The sequence below is a fragment of the Muntiacus reevesi genome, chromosome 13 (assembly GCF_963930625.1).
Source record: "Muntiacus reevesi chromosome 13, mMunRee1.1, whole genome shotgun sequence".
NCBI lineage: Eukaryota > Metazoa > Chordata > Mammalia > Artiodactyla > Cervidae > Muntiacus > Muntiacus reevesi.
The window spans coordinates 19,011,028-19,033,790 of record NC_089261.1 but is presented as its reverse complement, the minus strand read 5'-3'; the positions used below and the strand labels follow the sequence as shown (position 1 = coordinate 19,033,790).

General features: G+C 42.6%; 1 protein-coding gene and 1 long non-coding RNA gene across 3 annotated transcripts in view; one reads left to right on the top strand and one right to left on the bottom strand.

Annotated features, from left to right (window-relative positions):
* ATP2A2 (ATPase sarcoplasmic/endoplasmic reticulum Ca2+ transporting 2) overlaps positions 1-4,627 on the top strand; it is a 57,316-nt gene extending 52,689 nt beyond the window's left edge. Inside the window, exons 20-21 of one of the 2 annotated variants that reach the window (XM_065904447.1) lie at positions 32-152; positions 3,823-4,627. In XM_065904447.1, coding sequence (XP_065760519.1) covers positions 32-152; positions 3,823-3,836 — 135 coding nt within the window. In that variant the 3' untranslated portion in view covers positions 3,837-4,627. Of the gene's footprint in view, positions 1-31 lie in introns of both variants that reach the window. The other variant, XM_065904446.1, reaches the window with a different exon arrangement.
* A 531-nt stretch (positions 4,628-5,158) lies between these two features.
* Positions 5,159-22,027, bottom strand: LOC136145671 (uncharacterized). The gene is made up of 4 exons (XR_010658826.1): positions 21,424-22,027; positions 20,661-20,761; positions 5,695-5,761; positions 5,159-5,228 (listed from the first exon to the last, which is right to left on the bottom strand). It is a non-coding gene; the product is annotated as an uncharacterized lncRNA (long non-coding RNA).
* Positions 22,028-22,763: the final 736 nt, after the last annotated feature.

The window sequence follows — 22,763 nt, the reverse complement described above, 5'->3', positions numbered from 1 at the left end:
GGGAGCTTGATGAGATTTCTTTGTGTTTCAGCTTATTTTCCAGATCACACCTCTGAATTTGACCCAGTGGCTGATGGTGCTGAAAATCTCCTTGCCTGTGATTCTGATGGACGAAACCCTCAAGTTTGTGGCCCGCAACTACCTAGAACCTGGTAAAGAGTGTGTGCAGCCTGCCACCAAACCCTGCTCGTTTTCGGCATGCACCGATGGGATCTCCTGGCCCTTTGTGCTGCTCATAATGCCCCTGGTGATCTGGGTCTATAGCACAGACACTAACTTTAGTGATATGTTCTGGTCTTGACTGACAGTTTTGCATAAAGAAGATGTTTAACTTAATCAATTAATTTTTTTTATTGTTTAAAGCAACTGTCTATTTCTGCTGAATTTTCACATGAACATATTGGCTGGTGAAGGAAGTTTCATATTCTAGATTTTGTTTTGCTTTTTCTGACTCCAGTGGGGCAAGATTTTCCTTTTTTATACACATAATTAAAGTGTCCATTGACATGTACAGAGAACTAACACTATTTTATGCAAATATTTTTTTGTAGATGAAAAAAAGCATGTACAGTGTTCTGTTTAATACTCATCCTTGTAAAAAAAAAAATATAGTTGAGCCAGCAGACATTGTCAGCAAATTAATTGGCAGCAGATTTTAGGAAATGAATGTGTGTGGTTTTTTTCTAAAACTAAATAGCATGTATTGTGTCTTTTGCATGATCATCTGGATTTAATCTGAGATCACAGTCTAATTTTTATTCATAAGCCAATTTTTCTGCACTGAGCAGAGTACTGCTACCTCAGTCAGTATTTTTTGGTTTGCCACCTCCTTCACCCCTCAGCCCTGTGTTCACCTCCACCCCCACCCCGCTCGGCTGCTTCTCCTGTAGGGTTTTGATGGTTCTGTTTACATCAGTCTTAACAAGAGGTATGCTTGTTCTCGCTTGTGCAGAAAACATTGTTCCAGATTCAATCGACTGGGTTCATGTCCCCTCACATAGTTTTTAAGGTTATTTATTTAAATGTCTAATGTATTTTATTGTAACAGACATTGTTTTGCCAACATTGCCTATTTCAGTGGCACTTCACAATCTAGTTTAAAAAGAAAAATAAAACATTTTAAATGGACAGAGAAAAATAACCGTCTTGTTTTTAACTATTAAGTGGCTTAGTTCTCTTAGATTCTTCCTAGCTCAGAATTATTTACTGTGCTCAAGGGGAAGAAGGATCCTGTTCTGCTGCATAGGTCGTTGTAGGAATTTTATTTTTGGTGTATAGGCACTAATTGTCATCTGTGATACATTTTTATGCAAGTTTCTGCTGGCCTATTTTAGCCTGGTGTAGAGGACATAAGGGCGTGTGTGTGTGTGTGTGTGTGTGTGTTTTGTAAAATCTGTAAATAGCACATGACCAAATGAACATATTGTATAGAACTATTTTTATTTGAATGTGGCACTAACCACCACCATTGTTACTATGATAAATGTTTGCGCATGTTCGAGATCAGTCTTACCAACAGTGTATAAGTCATTAACAGTCCTAACTGTGGTGTTTTCCTCCAATGCCTTCCAACATCCATCAACTAACGTGAGTATTCCCTGGAATTTGGATGCTTTAGCCTAAAGGTGACTGCCACTAAGTGAGCTGGCTGTATAGACTGATGAGTCAGGCGCCCTGAGAGGGGCAGGTACACGATGCACACCACCTGTGGGCTGGAGTAGCTGCTCTAGACCCCGGCCAGTGGCACAGCCAGGTGTCAGGGCGGACCTGGGGGAAGACAGAGTAGTTCTGCTTTGGTCAGACTGACAAACCTTCACAAACACCGAGATGGGGATTCACAGAAACACTTTTCAGTTTCTTTGATCTTTGTTAGCGGCAAGGACTGGTCCCGGAATCTTGCTACCTGGATCATTAAAAAGCAAGTAACTGAACCAGTAAACTCCTGCATCATTTTGTTCTCCCCACCAGGCCACAGCACACGGCTTGCAGGATCTTAGTTCCTGAAATTGAAGTAGGGCTCCAGCAATGAGAGCAGAGTCCTAACCACTGGTTTACTGGGGAATTCCCTGAATCATTTTTAAGTTGGCCATCTTTTTCCACCTTCTGGGTCACATCCTTTGTAGCAAAGACTTGTCTTTTCTCTCCAGGGTATGTTAAAGCAGTTACTGGACCATAGCCAAGCATTAGCCAAAGTGAAGGGCCTAGGCAGTACATATTCATGCTGGTAGCTCCCTCCACATGAAGCCCCCGGTGTTCTCGTGGGTACCTGAAGTCCCGGATACAGGGCCACCTGAATAACATGTAAATGCTGAGAGTATGAGGAAAGTTAACAGGTATCAAGCAGAACAGGATGCTGCCAAGTTTAAGAGGTTTCCGTGTACAGGGGGTAGAAAGGGCACATGACAGATTCTTAACGCAGAGTCCTGGTCTGGCTCCCTGAGGCCTCAGAGGAAAGGGAAGCTGGTTTGCTTGGCAGAGAGTATAGGAGGTATGTTTTGCCAACTTTAGCATTATGAATTGCAGAAAGAAACAAGTTGAGCAGATCAAATGCAAGGAGTGTCTTGGCTGCAAACCAAACCAGGATGTCTGAGCTTGTTGGGTGGGGTGCTATTCAATGGTCAACTTTTCCTGACTCAGTTCCTTGATTTATTGGCCTTTACAAAAGAAAGTGAATGGCATGGGTGGCTGCTGCCCCGTAGTTTCTCAGCTTCAGGCCTGTCCAGCCCACAGGTGGTTTGGGCACCCACTTCCCTCAACTCAGACAGCTGGGAGTGGGGGAGACCCGGTGCTACAGAGCCTTAGCTGCTCTGCTTCAGGCTTTGCCGCCAAAAACCACGTCTGCACTGGCACTTCCTCAGTAGCTGGTGCTGCTGTGGGCACAGCCCTGGCCCCCTGACTTGCAGGGAGCAGGAGTCCAACCATCCTCACCAAGTACCTGCAAGGAAGGCAGTGTCAGCCTCGCCCTTACTGCACATGGGCTCCCAGGCTCCTTCCTGTCAGCAAGTGGGCTGAAGGCCCATCCCCTCAGTGTTCTGTTTTTTGCTACCCCATACCCGGGCTGACCTCTTTCCTTTGCCCAGGAGATGGCACTCTTACATGTTCCCTAAATGGGGTGCCATGCCAGCAACTCCTTCTGCACCTACACAGAGCAGGTGGCACGCCGGGCAGGAAGACTGCACGAGCTCAGACACAAGCAGGCAGCCGCCACCTTCCCTCACACGTGGCTGCTTCCACTTACCTCAGACTGGGGCTCAGACCCCTGAATGTCCATGTGGTGAGCAGACCTCAGGAATATCTGAAACCACAAGCCTTAGCTCAGTGTCTGCCAGGCCCGCTGTGTTCACAGTGTGCATACAGCACATTGAAAAACCACCACCCAGCAGTTAACAATTGAGGGTAGTCTGCAGCCTTTTTTCTTGAAAGGGAACAGTGATAAGCAGTTCCCCTTCTACGACTGGGCCTGGCTGGGCCTGCAGCCCAGAGGCTGGTCCCAAGGGAAGGAAGGGATGGGAGCTAGAGGCTTGGCACTGATTACCATAGTGCTCACTCTGCTTGGCCTTCCTCACCCCCTGCACTGCTAACCAAGGACTTTCTCAACTTTTATTAAACCTGAAGGGATTAAGTGTCTGCCTGGTGGGATACTCTGTAGCCAAATGACAGGAGGGACCTATGAGTTAATCAGAAAGCTGGTCAGAAATCTTAAAAAGATCAAACCGAACATTCCTTTTCATCTGTCACTATTAATCCCAGTCTTAAATTAGTTATTCTAACATTTCCTCCCCATATTTCATAAAGCTGATTTCCTCTCTCTTTCCTTTTCAGCAATACTGGAGTAACCGCTTCCTAAACCATTTTGCAGAAATTTAAGGGTGTTCGGTTGCGTGCATGTGCGTTTTTTAGCAACACATCTACCAGCCCTCTGCATGATTGATGTTGGGGGGAAAAGAAAATTAGAAAAAAGTCCCCAACTTGTTGTGTATTATGTGGAGGAAACGTGTATTACCAGTGGGGTTTTAGCTTTTGAATCAAAATAGTAACAAATGTACAATTTAACTTAATGAATCAGAAAGCCTCTCCAGAGAAGTCTGGTTTCTTTGCTGCAAGAAGAATGAGGTTCTGAAACCTTATCCAAGAACTTAGAAGCCATCAGCCAAGTCTCTGTATTTCTCTGTGCAAAATATCATAGCTTAAATAAATGTACAATATTCAATTGTAATGCATGCCTTCAGTTGTAAGTAGCCAGATTTCTCTATGGTGTCATTGAAACATGCTACTTTTTAATTGGCCCTGTACAGTTTGCTTATTTATAAATTTATTGAAAACACTACAGGTGTTGAATGGTTAAAAATGTAGGCTTCCAGTTCATAACTTCAGTTATTTTCCTGAGTGTGCAAACAGCTATTTTGCACTGTATTAAATGTAACTTATTTAATGAAATCAGAAGCAGTAGACAGATGTTGGTGCAATACGAATTATTGTGATGCATTTATATCAATAAAATGCTAAATGTCAGTTTATCACAACGCATGTTTGACTTTAGACTGTAAATAGAGATCAGTTTATTTCTGTGCTGGTAACAAGCATTGCACAGACATGGTTTCAGGTAAATAAATCTATTCTACGATAAGTTTGCAGCGTGGTGTGGACTGTTCTGCGGGAGGCGCAGATGGGTGGTGTGCGCTGAGGGCCTCCGGCCCTGGCACCTGAGCAGGTGCCCTTGGGCAGACAGAAGGGACAGGAAGTTCCTGTTGACTCTGCCAGGAGGGGAGCAGAGGGGTAGAAGGTCTGCTTGTGTGACATGAGAGCTATAAAACATTCCTGCCCTGGTTCTGCTGTCTCAAGTATGAGGAACCATGCGTGTCATCAGTGGGGTTTTCAGAGGTTATTAACATGATTTAAAAGCTGTCAGCAGCTTGGGAACTATAGTGATGGAGAGATGCTTGTAATACCCATATCAAAATTAAAATTCTGTACATTCCCACTAGATACAGAAAAGAACTAAGTAACTCAGCTATACTCATTTTTTAAGTAACTGAAATTAACCCTACATATATGGGGGGGAAAGACCCTTGGGGGGGTGGTGAGGGGGAATATTTGACTTAACATCTATTTTGATGTCCCAGAAGTGCTGGCTTCCAGAGAATCACACTCACCATCTACCACTGCCCACAACTTAGTGCTGGTCTGGAGAGTCACCACAGTCAGACAAAAGAAGGGGAGATAAATGCCTAGGGGCAAACAAAAGGGAGCAGTGGTCATCCTGGATCAATGAGAACCCCTCACGTTTAGGAATGTATGAATAGTAGACTGATTCTAATAAAAATGATTTAAAAATGTAAGAATAACAAGGAAGCAGTACCAAACCTCAGCAGTAAAGCTATAATCATTAAATGCATTATCTGAGAAAGGTGGCATCTTTAGCTTAGTATGTGAAAGCTGGGCTCTCCATTTTGTCTGTTTATTCTGGGGGAAAAAGGACCATGTCTCCCTTATGCTCAAATGGATCAAAAGATTTGAAAAACTTAAGTTACACCCCCAAAGAAAAATGGCCAAGTGATATAAACCAAAGAATTTATATAAATTCACAGATGGGTCTTCTAATACCAAGGATGGGGAGACTGGGCCATCCTTATATTGTAGAGCAATTTGGTAAATTTACAGATGCTGTTAACATATAACCTGGCAGGTCCTTACCTTAGAGACTTCCTCACAAGCGCTGGAAGAGCCATACTAGGAAGTTTCTAAAAGCACTGGAAACGACCTAAATGACCAAGAATGGGAAAATGAGTAAGTATACTTGAGATATGTTGAGATCACTGCATCAATGAAACTGAATAAACCAGGCATCAAGAGCTAATATCAAGTACAGTTTATATTAAGATAGACAAAACAAAAACCACCTCAGTCTATTTTTATTGACCACGCTGCCCAGCATGCAGGATCTTAGTTTCCCAACCAGGGATCAAACCTGTCCCCTGCATTGGAAGCACAGCCTTAACCACTGAACCACCAGGTAAGTCCATAGCCATATCAAACTTTATGCTAAGGCATGTGCACTAGCTTCCCTGATGATAAAGTCCAGAGCACAGAAAGCTAAACAGCCAGGTGGCGGATTCACTCAGTGCAAGCTTCTCACCTTTGTGGACCGGAACAGATCAGTTACAAGTTCAAAGGCATCAGCCACAGGGACAGGAAGTGAGGAGTCAGTGGTTCCAAGAGGGAGGGAGAGCAGTTTCATTTAAGTAATGCTTGGATGTTATATACGAAGGGGTTCATTATGCCTGTCTGCAAGTCCAAGTTGTTTGTTTTAATACAAAAGTACCAAGAAGGAGGGGGAAAAAAAAACAGGAAAAAAATGGAAATGAAAAGCATAACACAAAATCCCAGATGAGTGATAAACTGATCACATAAAAATGTAAACTTTTGGGGGTAGAATATACCTCTCTGGAGTTAATTGTTGAGTCACTAAGTCATGTCTGACTCTGACCTCCATGGACTGCAGCCTGCCAGGCTCCTCTGCCCATGGGATTTTCTAGGGATCAACCTACATCTCCTGCACTGGCAGGAGGATTCTTTTCCACTGAGCCACCAGGGAAGTCCCTCTCACATGATTAGCAAAGATCAAACTTTGATGCTGTCTCTTCTGCAGCTGGCGTTAGGAAGCAGCTCATGCTGATCGTAAAAATATAAACTGACCCAACATCCAGAGGGCAGTTTGACAATATAACATTTTTAAGGGCTTCCCAGGTGGTGCTAGTGGTCAAGAACCTGACTGCCAATGCAGGAGACGTAAGAGATGCAGGTTTGACCCCTGAGTTGGGAAGATCCCCTGGAGGAGGACATGGCAACCCACTCCAGTATTGCCTGGAGAATCCCATGGATAGAAGGGCCTGGTGGGCTACAGTTGACAGGGTCACAAAGAATCTGACACAACTGAAGCAACATAACAGGTACATGCTCAATGACATTTTTAAACATCCATACCCTTTGACCAACCAAGCACTTCACTTTGGTGAAATCCTCCCACATGTTCACAGACACAATCCTGCTGCACTATTGTTAGCAAAAGATGGGAAGTAACCTGCATGCCCATCAACAAGTTAGCTGTTAGCCATGGACTATCACACAGCCTTCAGAAAACCCAGGGTTAGATCTGAGTCAACAAGGAATGATCCAATATATATTGTTTGCCCAATGAATATTTAAGTGCAGGTTCATCCATGTTGTTGCAAATGGCAAAATTTCATTCTTATGGCTGAGTAATGTTCCATTGTTATATTCCATATCTTGATCCATTTATCTATTGATGGATACATGGGTTGCTTCCATGTTTTTATATATAACATTCCACCCAAAAGCAGCAAAATAAACACTCAAGTACATATGGAACATTCTCCAGGATAATCATAAACCAAAGGTTGCTGGTAAATCATGTCTGACTTTGCAACCCCATGGACTGTAGCCCACCACGCTCCTCTGTCCATGGGATTCTCCAGGGAAGAATACTGGAGTGGGTAGCTGTTCCCTTCTCCAGGGTATCTTCCCAACCCAGGGATCAAACCCAGTCTCCCACATTACAGGCAGATTCTTTACCATCTGAGCCACCAGCAAAGCCCCGAAATTTAAGAAAACTGAAATTATAGCAAGTATCTCTTCTGACCCACAATGCTATGAGACTAGAAATCAACTCTAAGGGGGGGGGGGGGGGACCAGCAAAGAAATACATGGAGACTAATGTTCTCAAAATGTTCAAAATCCTTCAAGCTAGGCTTCAACATTAAGTGAAGCAAGAACTTCCAGATGTACAAGCTGGATTTAGAAAAGGCAGAGAAACTGGAGATCAAATTGCCAACATTTGTTGGAAAAGCAAGAGAATTCCAGAAAAACAAATGCTTCACTGACTATGCAAAAGCCTTTGACTGTGTGAATCACAACAAATTGTGGAAAATCCTTAAAAATATGGGAATACCGGAACACCTTATCTGACTCCTGAGAAACCTGTATACAAGTCAAGAAGCAACAGAACTGGACATGGAACAATGGGCTGGTTAAAGATTGGGAAAGGAGTATGTCAAGGCTATACATTGTCACCAGCTTATATGCAGGGTACATCATGCATAATGCTGAGCTAGATGAATCACAAGCTGGAATCAAGATTGCTGGGAGAAATATTCAACAACCTCAGATAGGCAAATACCACCACTCTAATGGCAGAAAGCAAACAGGAACTAAAGAACCTCTTGAGGAAGGTGAAAGTGGAAAGTGAAATGGCTGGCTTAAAACTCAACATTCAAAACACTAAGATCATGGATCTGGTCCCATTACTTCATGGCTATTAGATGGAGGAAAAATGGAAACTGGCAGATTTTCTTGGGCTCCAGAATCACTGCAGACGGTGACTGCAGACATGAAATTAAAACACACTCCTTGGAAGAAAAGCTATGACAAACCTAGATAGCATATTAAAAAGTAGAGACATTACTTTGCTGACAAAGGTCCATCTAAGTCAAAGCTATGGCTTTTCCAGTAGTCATGTACAGATGGGAGAGTTGGACCATAAAGCAAGCTGAGTGCCAAAGAACTGATGCTTTTGAACTGTGGTGTTGGAGAAGACTACTTTAGAGTCCCTTGGACTGCAAGGAGATCAAACCAGTCAATCCTAAGGGAAATCAGTCCTGAATATTCATTGAAAGGACTGATCTTGAAGCTCCTGAAGTAGCTGACTCTAGGACTAAGGCAGAAAATGAACAAGTGCCTGGAGAACACTGGAGTGCGAGATAGTAAGGAAGTGCTCAAAAACAATGACCAAAGAAATATGAAGTTATATCAAAGGGACATAGAAGCCGAGTGAAGAAGCTTTGAATGGCCAAAGCCGGAACAATTAGAATAACAAAGTGGTATTGGATTATAACCCAAAGTATGAAATATCCATAAGTTCGTACTGATATAAATAAATGGGAAAAAATGGAAATCTCCCATGTATGAGTCCAAGTAGTTTCTATAGAAAACCTGCCATCAAGGAGGTGAACCATAAATCCCCATCCCTTAAGCATGTGCTTAAATCAAATAGTGACTTCATTCCACTGTACATACAATGTAGACAGGGGAAAGAGTACCTCAGTGGAGAAAGTTGGCAGACACTACCTCAGCTAAGTGATGTCATCTTGAGAGCATGTATCCTTGGTATGAAGAAAACGGCATGTGGTCTTTCTCCCAAAACACATAACCTCAGTCTAGTCAAAGGGAAAACATCTGACAAGTCCCAAAAGACATTCTGTAAAACCCCTGACCAAAAAAAAAAAAAAAAAACCCTGACCAATGCTCCTCAAAACTATTGAGGTCATCAGAAACAAGGAAGTCTGAGAAACTTTCACAGCCAAGAGAAGCCTACGAACACATGATGACTAAATGCAATATGGTATCCTGAATGGGATCCTGGGATAGAAATAGGAAAACTAAGGAAATCTGAATAAATTATGGACTTTAGTTAATATACGTATTATGATAAATGTACCATATTGTTGTAAAATGTTAATAATGGGAAACTAGGTCTGGGGTTATGAGAACACTGTACCATCTGCTTAATTTTTCATAAATCTAAAAGCATTCTAAAAGTTTATTTTTTAAATGCTGGGATATTTGGGTATAATTTTAATAATTTTATTTTTCTTCCAATTCTATTCAGATGGAATTTACATACATATATTAAGGTGTATAATAATTTGACTTATCTACATCATGAAATGATTACCACAATAAGTTTAGTGAATATCATTTCATTTAGATAAAACATTAAAGAAATAGAAAAAAAATGTTTTCCTTGTGGTAAGAACTGAGGATTTACTCTTAACTTACATATATCATACAGTAGTGTTGTCACATTGTACATTACATCCCTGGGACTTACTTATAAGTAGAAGTTTGTACCTTTTGACCACCTTCAACCAATCACTAAGATCATGGCATCCAATCCCATCACTTCATGGCAAACAGAAGGGGAAAAAAATGGAAACAGTGAGTTTTTATTTTCTTGGGCTCCAAAATCACTGCAGACAGTGACTGCAGCCATGAAATTAAAAGAGGCTTGCTCCTTGGAAGGAAAGCTATGACAAACCTAGACAATGCATTAAAAAGCAGAGACATCACTTTGCTGACAAAGGTCCATAATAGTCAAAGCTACGGTTTTTCCAGCAGTCATGTACAGCTGTGAGAGCTGGACCATAAAGAAGGCCAAGTGTCAAAGAATTGATGCTTTCCAATTGTAGTGCTGGAGAAGACTCTTAAGAGTCCCTTGGGAAGAAAAAAAAAAAGTGCCTTGGACAGCAAGGAGATGAAACCAGTCGATACTAAAGGAAATCAACCCTGAATATTCACTGGAAGGACTGATGCTGAAGCTCCAACTCTGGCCACCTGATGCGAAGAGTTGACTCACTGGAAAAGACCCTGATGCTGGGAAAGATTGAAGGGAAAAGGAGAAGGGGGCGGAGGATGAGACTAACGGTTAAAAAGCATCACCAATTCAGTGGACACGAACTTCAGCAAACTCCAGGAGATAGTGAAGGACAGTGGGGCCCTGGCGTGCTGCAGTCCACGGGATCACAGAGAAGTGGACACAACTCAGCAACTGAACAACAGTCCAATCACACCGATCCTCATCCTTCACCTCTGGTAACCACACATCTGATCTTTATGACTTTGTTTTTTAAGTACAATTGACCCAAAACACTTTATTAGCTCTTGGTACACAACATAGTGATTCAGTATTTCTATGTATTTCAAAAGGATCACCACGATTAGTTATCATCTGTCACTACACAGAGATTAGTATTGACCATATTCCTCACACTGTATACTTCATACCTGTGACTCATTATTTTGTAACTGTAAGTTTATACCTCTTAATCTCCCTCACCTATTTCTCTCCTCACAACACATCCATCCCCTCTCGCAACCACGTTTGTCTCTGACTTTGTTCTCGTTATGTTTCTTCATTTGTTTTTTCAGATTTCGCATGTAAGTGAAACTATACTGTATTTGTCTTTCTCTGCCTTACTTCACTTAGCATAATAGCCGCTAGATCCATCCATATTGTTGCAAATGGCAAGATTTCATTCTTTTTGATGGCTGAACATACACACACACACACATACACAAACATATATATACACACACCACATCTTTATCCGTTCATCCACTGTAAAGCTGGTTTCATGATTTTGTGTGTGGCCTATAACAGTGGAGTCTCTTATTTCCCACAGCCCTCTGACTCTCCCAAAATTAAGTCCCACTGATCTTCAAAGCCAAATGTTTTGGAGATTCACTTTCCTAATGTGGGATCCCTGGGCTAGGGAGCCCGATGTGGGGCTCAGACCCCTTCCTCCTTGGGAGAAATGTCTCTATCTGTGGTTGCCCTCCCATATGTGGTTCTGTAAGTCTTGACTATACTGCGTCTCAACCGTTCCTACCTGTCTCATAGTTCCTTCTTTTTATCTTTAATTGTAGATCTTTTCTGCTATTCTTCAGGTCATTCCCAGCAATACCTGCTATGTAAACAGTTGTAGTTTTGGTGTGCCCATGAGAGGAGATGAGCTCAGGGTCTTCCTATTCCACCATCTTGGCCACTCCTCAAACTTTAAAAAGAATCCTCATAGAAGAATCAAAGAACTGTAAGACAGTCCTGAATTTCCAGGCAAAAATCTAAGAGAAAGCAAAAGAGATAACAGAATACCCACTAGGAGAAAATTTTACCTTTTTCTCTTAGTGGCATCTACCTACGCAAATAAACTGAACTGTGAAAGCAAGCAGGGATTCTGAGGGCTCACAGAGTAAAAAAGAGAAAGTCAAGTCCAGGGCCCCCACCAAAAGTGAAAAGTCTCAAAGGACATTAAGCTGTGACCCCTGAAGGGCTAACATCTCAGGGTATAAGCAAACCTTCCCCAAAACTCAAAGGACTGTATGCAGCATTGCCTTGGTGCTCAGCAGAACCAAGAAAACATGTACACCCCTGAGAGAGTGTAAACACTCACTCTTGAGGATCTGTGGCCCAAACTCTATCCTGGCAGTGATCTATGAAACCTCAATGCATTTAGTCACAGGCAGTAATCCTAAGCACCAAGCAGAAATAAATGTAAATCCTATCATGTGGAAGGTACCTTCATTTTATGCCTTAGATAATTGCACAATTATTTTTCAAAGCAGCACACAGTAGAAAGCAACCTAGTACATAATAAAACAAGGTACCATGAGAGCCTGCAGAAATGCCCATTGCAGATCCATCCAGACTTCACATACGGGAAGTGTTAGATATGAAACAGTCACACTTACTTTGCTTAAAGAAAAATAGATGAAAATCTGCAGGACACAGGAAGTTACTAAAAGTGAACACAGCAGGGCTCCCCTAGAGGTCCAGTGGTTAAGAATCCACCTTGCAATGCAGGGGACATGAGTCTGACCCCTGACCGGGGAAGACCCCATATGCCACGTGGCAACGAACCCTGAGCACAGCTACTAAGTCTTTGCTCTGGAGTCCAAGAGCTGCCGCTGCTGAAACCCATGTGCTGTAACTACTGAAGGCCACAGAAAGTCATTGTCCACGCTCAGCAACAAGAGAAACCACTGCAGTGAGAAGCCTGAGCGCCCCAGCTAGAGAATAGCCCCTGCTCTACACAACTAGAGAAACCCTGTGGGCAGCAACGAAGACCCAGTGCAGCTAAAAACAAATAAATAAATATCTAAATATTTTAAAAAGAGTTTTTAAAAAGGTGTATACAGCAGAGGAAAATTACATGGAATCCTAGAAATGAAAAGTACAATCACCAAAATTAAAAACTTAATGGATGGACATGGTATCAGGGTGGACACTGCAAAATAACACAGCGAAAGATAGATGAGAAGAAAATACCCAGAGTGCAACAGAGAAAGGGGGGAAAAAGCTAGAAAATATAGAAGAAAGGTTAAAATACCTGGAAGATAGACTGACAAAAGTGACAAAGTCAAATGCACATTTTACCAGTCTCACAAGAAGAGCCTGAGAGAGACATCTGAAGACAGAATGACTGAGGATTTTCTAGAACTGGTAATCCATAGATGCGAGAATCCCAACAAATTCCCCAAAGGGTAAATAACAAAAAACCCAGCCTGAGAAATAGTATACTGAACTGTAGAGAACCAAAGACAGAGAAAATCCTAAAAGCAATGGTGGGGTAGGGCATGGGAGCTCGGGCAGAGGCACTACCTTTAAGGAGTGACAGTCCACTGCTGACTTCTCAACAGCTAGTGGAGGCCAGAAAACAGTGAGATGACGGCCACATGTGCTGAAATTACTGGCAACCTAGAATTCTAAACCTGAAGAAAATATACAGTAATTAAAGAATCAAAGTCAAATAAAGATATTTTCAGACGGAGTTCTTCACCAGCAGACTCACACCAAGTGAAACTCTTGATGGGGGCAGGGATAAGCCGCACAGGCCTCTGTCACCCAGGTGGATGGCAAAGTCACTGGCTAGCTCCAGAGGTAGATACTTGCTATTTCCTAAACACTAAATGACAGAAATAGAGGTAAGACTAACCAAAATCAGTAGAAGTTATAAAATATGTTTTTAAGTCTGGGAACTAATCAAAAGTCTTTTAATTCAGGACTAAGAATACAAACAGTTTAATATTTATATCTCTTTGATATTTATACATTTGACCTATTAAGAAAAATCCCACAGAATATGCAAAGTTTACTTTTTAAAATATACTCTACTGATGTATCATGCAAGTACAAAAAGAGGGGTAGTAGTGTATACACAAACTCAGGCAATTTAAAATTATTTCTGAAAAAATACACAAAGAACTAGTAATTATGATTGCTTCTGAGAAGGGAATTAGGAGAAGAAAGAGGATGGGGAAGTTTCACCTTACGCCCTTTTGAAAATTATGAATCTAACTTAAGAAATGTATCAGACTGTCTGCCCTCTTAGTGCAGTAGGCAGCGCGTCAGCCTCATAATCTGAAGAAATATGTCAGACTATCTAATATTAACAATTAAATGGAATGGATACATGTATATGTATGGAGGAGTCCCCTCACTGTTCACCTAAAACCATCACATTTTTAGTCACCTCTACCCCAATAGAAAATGTTTTTGGTGTCAAAAAAATAAATTGAAAAAAAATTTCATGGAAGTACAAAGAACTAAGAATAGCCACAACACTGGCTAAGAATAAGATAGGAGGTCATGCTCTTCCAAATATCAATAGTTTTTATAAAGCTGCAGTAAAATTAAGACAGTGAGGTATAAGCGCTGGGATAGGAAAAACTGACCAATAGATCAGTGGGAAAACAAGTAACTTTTAAATAATATGTGGTTATTCACGTTTAAACATAAATTTTCAAAAATCAATAAAACTGGATCTCTATCTTGCACCGTGTATACTAGAGAATATATCTTTGACCTTGTGATGAGGAAATATTTCATAAGAATTAGAAAATATAACGACAGAGAGTTCCCTGGTAGCCTATTGGTTAGGACTCTGGACTTTCACTGCCATGGCCCAGGTTCAATCCCTGGTCAGGGAACTGAGATCTGGCAAGCTGCAGATCGTGACCAAAAAAGAAAAAAAAACCCAACAACAGACACATAAAAAGAAAGAAAATACAACCTTGAAGAAAGAAAGAGTGGTAAATTAAGTACATTAAAATTAAGAACCTCTGTTAATCAAAAGATACTATTAAAGAGAATGAAAAGGCAAGTCACAAACTGGAAGAAGATGCAAATGCAACTAATATTCTGAATTATATCTAGAATATTTTTCACAAAGAACTTTTGTGAAAAATATAAACAATGCAATAGAAAAATAGGTCAAAAAAACTTTCAAAGAAAAGGAAGCAAAAATAATTCCTAAAGATATGGATTCTGTCCTTAGTTTGGGAACTAAGATCCCACATGCCCATTCAGGCAACTAAGCCTGAGTACCATAACTCCTGAGCCAGCACTCTAGAGCCCGTGCTGCACAGTAAGAGAAGCCACAACAGGAAGACCAAGCACCTCAGCAAGAGAACAGCCCTGCTCGCTGCAACTAGAAAAAATGCGAAGGCAGCAAGGAAGGCCCAGCACAGCCAAAAATAAACATTAAAAAAAACAAAACAGAAACTTGTAAATTAAAATCGCATTATCCTACTTCCAGAAGAAAATTATGGTTTGACAATATCAAATACCAGTAAGGAACTGGGACAAAGGGCTGCAGGTGTGCTCATAAATTTGTACTTCTTGGAAAACACTTTTTTTTACCACATTTGGTAAAAGTGAACATGCACATACCCTACATATGTCAATTCTACCTCTGAGTATAACTCTATACAACTCTGTGCTTTTATGCACAGAATTACATATGAAAATATAACAAAGCAGCACTGCTTGAAAAAAAACTAGAAATAACCAAAATGGCAGAATCCATCATTGGCAGAATTAATATGGGAGTGTTAGAGGCACACAGTGGAATATTATATAGCAATGAAAGTGAACATAGTATCCTACACAATGGACTTCCCAGGTGGCTCAGTGGTAAAGAATCTGCCTCAGTCCCTGGGGTTGGGAAGATCCTCTGGAATACAAAATGGCAACCCACTCAGTATTCTTGCCTGGAAAATCCCATGGACAGAGGAGCCTGGCCGGTTACAGCCCAGGGGTCAGAGTCAGACACAACTGAACACACAGAGCACATCCTGTACTGTGTCATGTACAGATGTGAGAGTTGGACCATAAAGAAGGCTGAGTGCTGAAGAACTGATGCTTTTGAATTGCGGTGCTGGAGAAGACTCTTGAGAGTCCCCTGGACTGCAAGGAAATCAAACCAGTCAATCCTAAAGGAAGTCGAACCTGAATATTCACTGGAAGGACTGATTCTGAACCTGAAGCTACAATATTTGAGAGCCGACTCACTGGAAAAAACCTCCATGCTGGGAAAAACTGAAAGCAAAAGAAGAGGGCAGCAGAGGATAAGATGGTTAGAAAGCATCACTGACTAAATGGATATGAATGTGAGCAAACTCGGAGCTACTGAGGGACAGGGAAGCCTGGCATGCTGCAGTTATGGGGTTGCAAGGAATTGGACATGACTTAGCGACTGAACAACCAAAAAAAAACTAAGATTTTAGAAGGGAAAACTGTGTGCAGGGTATATGGGAATTTTCTGTACTATGTACTCAATTTCCCTATAAATCTAAAACTGTCCTAAAAACAATGTCTATTAATTAAAATATGAATTTATAGGAGTATTAATATGAATCAACTTAAAAAATGTTAAGTAAATGTATCATGGAAAAATATTAAAACATGACTTTTAAGTTCAAGAGTAGCAAATAAACGTTATTTAGGATAAAAACGATAAAACAAAATAAAAACAATGGAAAAACAGTATTACAGGTGAGAAAAATGAGCTTTTTGTTCAAGGTTCACAGAACTTCTAGGGTCAGAAAGTATAGTACAAAAACAAGATATGGAATAGTGGTTACCTCTGGCAGGGCGAGCGGGGAGAAGAGGGCAAGAGCAGGGAGAGAATGGGATGTGATCAGGTTTGAGCACAAGGAGCCTTCTGAGACTGTTATTATCCTGGATAAAGTATATACATATGTTTCTACATCTTTTCTTCTATATGTATGGTATATTTTAAATTTTTTATGCTTATTTAAAAAGAAAGGAAAACTTTACCTGGCCCTGGGCAGGCTCTAGCCCTAGTGCCCCGGCACAATTATTCTTCATGGGAAGCTGCTCTCCAAGATCTGGTTAGGGGTCTTTACACGGCCTTGTCCTCTGAGGTGGCTCCCCCTGGCCTCCCCTAAGCTGACAGAAGCTGCCTGCCTGATCAGCGCACTGCTGGCTAGAGTAGCTCCAGATGGTGGTCATCTCTGTCCCTTCCTGTCAAACGGCATCAACCTAAGCAAAGCGGCAGCATGGACTGGGGAGCAGTGCGGACCTGTGGGGGCTTTGGGGATCAGTTTGTTTTAGTCCATCAAGGATGGGGCTGACAGAGGCCTCTCTCAGGAAAGGTTCCTGCTTGCTACCATTCCTTCCCAATTCCTAGACAGAATCCTCACTGTCCTTAGGGATTGACAAGGGAGATACGCCAGTGAGGAGAGTGGACTGAAGTCATAAGTGGATGATGATCCAAAAATTAAAAATAATTTCCCCAGGGCCACAGATCTACATAGGACTAGACCTGGCACTGAGAGATCAGGACAAATCTGTTGATCTTGCACCAAAGGGGCACAGCCTGTGGGCCAGAAAGCAAAGACTCAAGTCCACAGGGATGCTGACCCCAAAAGGACCAAAATTTAGCCTTGGGAGGCCAGTCTTCTCCCACAAGACCCACTCCAAGATTCCAAAGCTAACAGCCCTACCACAAAACCCCACACACCAGAGAGGGGTCCTAACCCCCTTAGAGATTAAGGGCCAGATAGCCATTGACCTGAGCCTTCTTCCTGGTGGTAGGGAGACATCCTCCCTTTGAGAGGCTCAGGCTTCCTACTGGGGAGAGTGGAATTCCTCTGAGGAGGCAATGAAAGGATGGAGGCTCAGAGAGGACACAAGTAGCCAGCAATCACCATCTCCCACACACACACACACACACACACACACGGGCGTGATAAACCTTGTCAAGCAGTCTCCCTCAGTCCTAAAGTAGATATGACCTCAGTCCAGGAAACACCCTCCAACCCAGAGCCAGCAATGGCTGTCTCATGGGGGAAGGGGTCCCAACCCAAAGGCCTCAGCAGACCTCACCAGAGTCCCCCATAAGCTTCCACTCCAGCAAATGGAAGTGAGATGAGAGTTTCAGAGACTGGTAAGCTCCTGGTTCACCCCTAACTTGCAGCCCACGGATGGACTCCCGACACAGACTGGGGCAGCTGGGACACACCAACCAGACAGGGAGGCTGCAGGGCTGGCCTGAGCTTACAGATTCACGTCACAGAAAGAGGTCCAGCTAGTTAGCCTCTCTGAAAGTTCAAAAAAAGATCATTATATCCTTTCACTCTGAAATCCCCCTCCTGGGAATTTACCCAAAGAAGGAAAAAGTTGAGAGCACAAAGGAGGTCACCAGTGTTGTTTATATAAAGAGACAGACACTGGAAGATTTAAGTGGCCAGTGAGAGCTGCATTGTGATGGTACTGTTCCTGCCAGACAGTTTGGAAGCTCTTAAATCCAGTAAGCCTGGATGGACAAGAAGTGCTTAGAGCCAATTTTCTCCTCACAGCTACAGAGATCACAGTCAAAAACACAAAAACTCTAGGGTGAAAATCCTGGACAGATGAAGATTGTTTGCTCATCTATGAAGTGTGGCTAATTTAGTGATGATGCCTCAGGAGTGTGAGGCTAAGACGTGATAACACAAGAACAGACAGGGCTTGCCTCATACCTCAGGCCAGACGAGTGCTCAAGAAACAGCAAATCTAAATGATACAGCTTTTATTACCCCCAAGTAATTTATTACCAGTAAAAAAAAAAAACACAAAATCACTTATGACACCATCAAGTGTTGGTGAGGTTCAGGCAATAAGCACTCCCATCTATTGTTAGAGTGCAATCTGACAGCATCTATGAAAGCCTTAAATGCACATACTCTGAGACCAGAAATTTCACTACAAGGACTCGGCCTCTGCAAGTCTTTGGCATATTACATCAAGACATGTTCAAATCCCTCACGATTATACAGTGGAAGTGATGAATAGATTCAAGGGATTAGATCTGGTAGAAAGACTGCCTGAAGAACTATGGATTGAGGTTCATAGCATTGTACAGGAGGTGGTGACCAAAACCATCCCCAAGAAAAAGAAATGCAAGAAGGCAAAGTGGTTGTCTGAGGAGACCTTACAAATAGCTGAGAAGAGAAGCAAAAAGCAAAGGAGAAAGGGAAAGACATACCGAACTGAAAACAGCAAGCAAAGATAAGAAAGCCTTCTTAAGTGCAAAGAAATAGAGGAAATGCAAAGAAATAGAGGAAAACAATAGAATAAGAGAAAGACCAGAGATCTCAAGAAAACTGGAGATACCAAGAGAACATTTCATGCAAAGATAGGCACAATAAAGGACCGAAATGGTAGGAAAGATTATGGTGACAAGAATATACAGAACTATGCAAAGAAGGTCTTAATGACCTGGATAACCATGATGGTGTAGTCACTCACCTGGAGACAGATATCCTGGAATGTGAAGTCAAGTGGTCCTTAGGAAGCATTACCACGAAAAAAACTAATAGAGATGATGGCTGAATTCTGGCTGAGCTATTTCAAATCCTAAAAGATGCTGCTGCTGAAGTGCTGCACTCAATGTGCCAGCAAATTTAGAAAACTCAGCAGTGGCTACAGGACTGAAAAAGGTCAGCTTTCATTCCAATCCCAAAGAAAGGCAAAAACCAAAGAATGTTCAAACTACTGCACAATTGCACTCATAACAGTGAGGACTGTAATAATTACATACAAAGCTGGAACCAGGTGTCTACAAACCAGAGAAGGGTTACAGAAGTAGTTCAGGACACAATGGGATTCTTGGAACTGTTAAGACAAGGAAGAGCAGAGTGATAACGCTGGCAGCAATTTCTATGCTTACAACATGACCAGTTTAACTTCCATATATATATCATTAGGTGAAAGCTCAGAACTATTTTTCTAAATGTAGTATTGAAAAATTATTTTGTGGAGGCACTGGGATTTAGTAGAGACTGGGAAGTAGATGTATTTTTAATTTTATACCTTTCTCTCTGAATTTTTAACCAAGTGTACATTTATGTAACACATAATACATTACAAACACGTGTTAATAGGGTTACCTGAATGGCAGAATTATAGGCCATTTATTTTTTGGATACATGTATTTTTTTTTAACCATTTTTAAGTAGTTTGTTATACAACCATCATCCATCTTGAGTTTTCTCAGCATTCCAAACTCATACTCATTAAACTCCCCGTTCAGTCTTCCTCTATGCCCTGGTAAGCACCACTCTCAATTAATCTGACTCTTCTAGGGATCTCAAACAAGCAGAATCATTCTACTGTCCTTTAGCAGCCGGCTTATTTCACTTAGAATAATGTCCTTAAGGTTTATCCATGTTTTACCATGTGGCAGAACTTCCTTCCTTTTTGAGTAACAAAATATACTATGTTTTGTTATTCTACTCATATGACAATGGACACTTGGGTCATTTTCATCCTGAAAAATGTTGCTATGAATGTGTGTATGCAATGTTTGAGACGTATCAATTCTTTTTGGTATACACCAAGAGAAATGGGATTGCTGGCTCATGTGGTAAATGTTTGTGAAATTTTTGAAAAACGATCAGACTATTTTCCATGGCATCTGTATTATAGTCCTACCAGCAATGCATGAGGGTACGTGGTTATTTTTAAACTGTTTTCTTCTAATGGCTGCTAAGGAGACTGACATGATCTTCTGGCTTTTCTTGGTGTTGCTGGTACCATGTAGTTTGTGAATTAAGTAACATGTTCTGTGATGGCAACTGATATCCTGCACACACCCAAGCCCCAAAGGTGTAGGCAGAGCAGGGCAGAACTTCTAGACAATAGAAGCCTGCCCTCTGTGGCCCATGACTGGTACCCCCTTCCACTACCCCAGGGCAGGGAGGCTCCTGGGGGAAATGGAAAACCTTAGTAAGGCACTTACCTCAATAGGCCCTCCCAGTGCCAGGAATTCCTGGCAGGCCTGGTTGTGGCTGGTGTCCCCAGAGGCCGAGGTGAGGTTCTTGTTGAGTCAGGCTTCACCGCCTGTTGTCGGCAGAGATAATGCATTTCACTATGCGGCAGGCAGTGCCCACAGTGTCTGGGTCAGCAAGCAGGCCTAGGCATGGCTCCAAAGACCTGGTTATGGGAGGTGCCCCCACCCACAAGCAACTACACGGTGAGGCCCCCAAGGGCCCTCTAAAGTCAGGCCTGCAGTTTCTGGGGCCCTCTAACTCCCTTCTCCCAGGTTTCTCAGTATTTGGAGCAGGAACACCTGCATCAGAATAGTAAATTGGGATGAGATTGAAGATGCAGACTTTTCAGTCCAGGTCCCAGACTTGGATTAAGGTTTGGTGTCAAGCCCATAAATCTCAATCACTGAGACACATAATCAAGTTCTAGAATTACAGATTCAGGCAAAAGCTGGCCTCATTCTCTGAGGAAGAATTCAGAGCCAGGTATGTGGCAAGGAGGCTGGCAAGGAGAGCACCTGACACAATGCTGTAGGGACCACATCTGCCAGATTTCTGGCACACGGCATGCGGTCAGAAGTGAAGAGTGACGGCCCAAACCCAGGGGCACAGAACACCCTTCCTTAGGACCCTGCTCAGCAGAAGGATCTCCAGGAGAGAACAGCAAGGTTGCAGGGTGACTCCACCAATCCCCAGTTCCCCAGGAAAGAACTGGCATTCTAGAATCTCCATTACCCTGGTGAGAATGATGATGTTCGTAACAGGGACCATGCTGAATTCCTCACAGGATTATTCAGTCCTCAGTCCAGGGGTGGATGAAGGAGCCCAGAGTGTGCAGGCTAACCACCTGGCCCCTGACCAGCCACAGCACTGACAGGTGAGTTGAAATGAGGTAAGACTAAGAACCCAGTCCAGCCTGCTCCAAACACATGCTTCAAAAAATCTGGAAGGAGTCAGGAGGAACAACACGCATCAGGTTAAAACATCTCCGTTGGCTGTGTGGAGATCCCAACAGCAGAAGACTGCAAGCACATGGAAGGCCATCCCTTAGCAGGCTGCTTGATCTCCTGCAGGTGGTGGCTCAGTGAGACAGTCAGAGCTGAGCTGCCTGATCCTGCCCCTGCTTCCTGGGGCTCCTCACTCTTATAAGGTTTTTTGTTTAGGAAAGCAAGGAGAGCTTTCAGTGGCAGGGAGAGCTTTCAGTGGCAGGGAGAGCTTCATGCCAAGTGAAACTCTTCCAATTCTCTGAAGTGGACCAAGGGTGTTTTCAATCCTATGTCAGGTGCTCTAAAAATACAGTATTGTTACCCCAACACTGTCGTGATGGACATGCTGGAGCTGCAGGCATGAAGGGCCTGAGGAATCCAGCGCAGGGTATTTCTGGGGTGAAGGGGCCTGGGGCGGACAGGCCAGACTAATCCAGGGGCTCCCAGCAGAGATGAAAGGGGAGGAACTTCGTGAAGCTGCTGACTGAACGCAATGTACCGGCCTGGGTTCCAAGGCACATTCTGATCCTGAGACAATCTCAGGGTTCGCGGTGATGAGCCTGACATCCAGAAACAAGATCAGGAGGGTAGGGCTGGACTTCCTCCCCAGTAGACAGGTTTCACCTCTTCTCTCAAAGCGCTGACTGATCATGGCTGCTCATGGCAAGCTGAGGAAGGACATGAGCCTGCAGTTTCTTTTCTGGGCCGCACATTCACCTGGTCTGACTCCAACTGCCTGCTGGGCTCTTTACAAACTTCTCTGTCAAATGATGCTACTCAAGCTTTGATTCTCATATTGAAAGATACTTAAACAGTAACTTTTTGCCCACTTTAAATAGCACTTACCAAATGTTCTAGGCTCCTAAACTATTGTACCCTAGACGCGAACAATAGTTCTGTTTAAGACACAACTTCCCATTTATGTCAAATTCATACTCTGTACTACCTTTGACTAATTTTGTTTTAATGAGAATTTGAGATAAGTTGCACCACCCCTCACTACCTTGACCTCTAAAAGCATCATTTTAAAAGGAAGAGAGGGTGGGTAAAGTCTCCCAGCACACGAGCCCAGGAATGAGACCCCTGCTG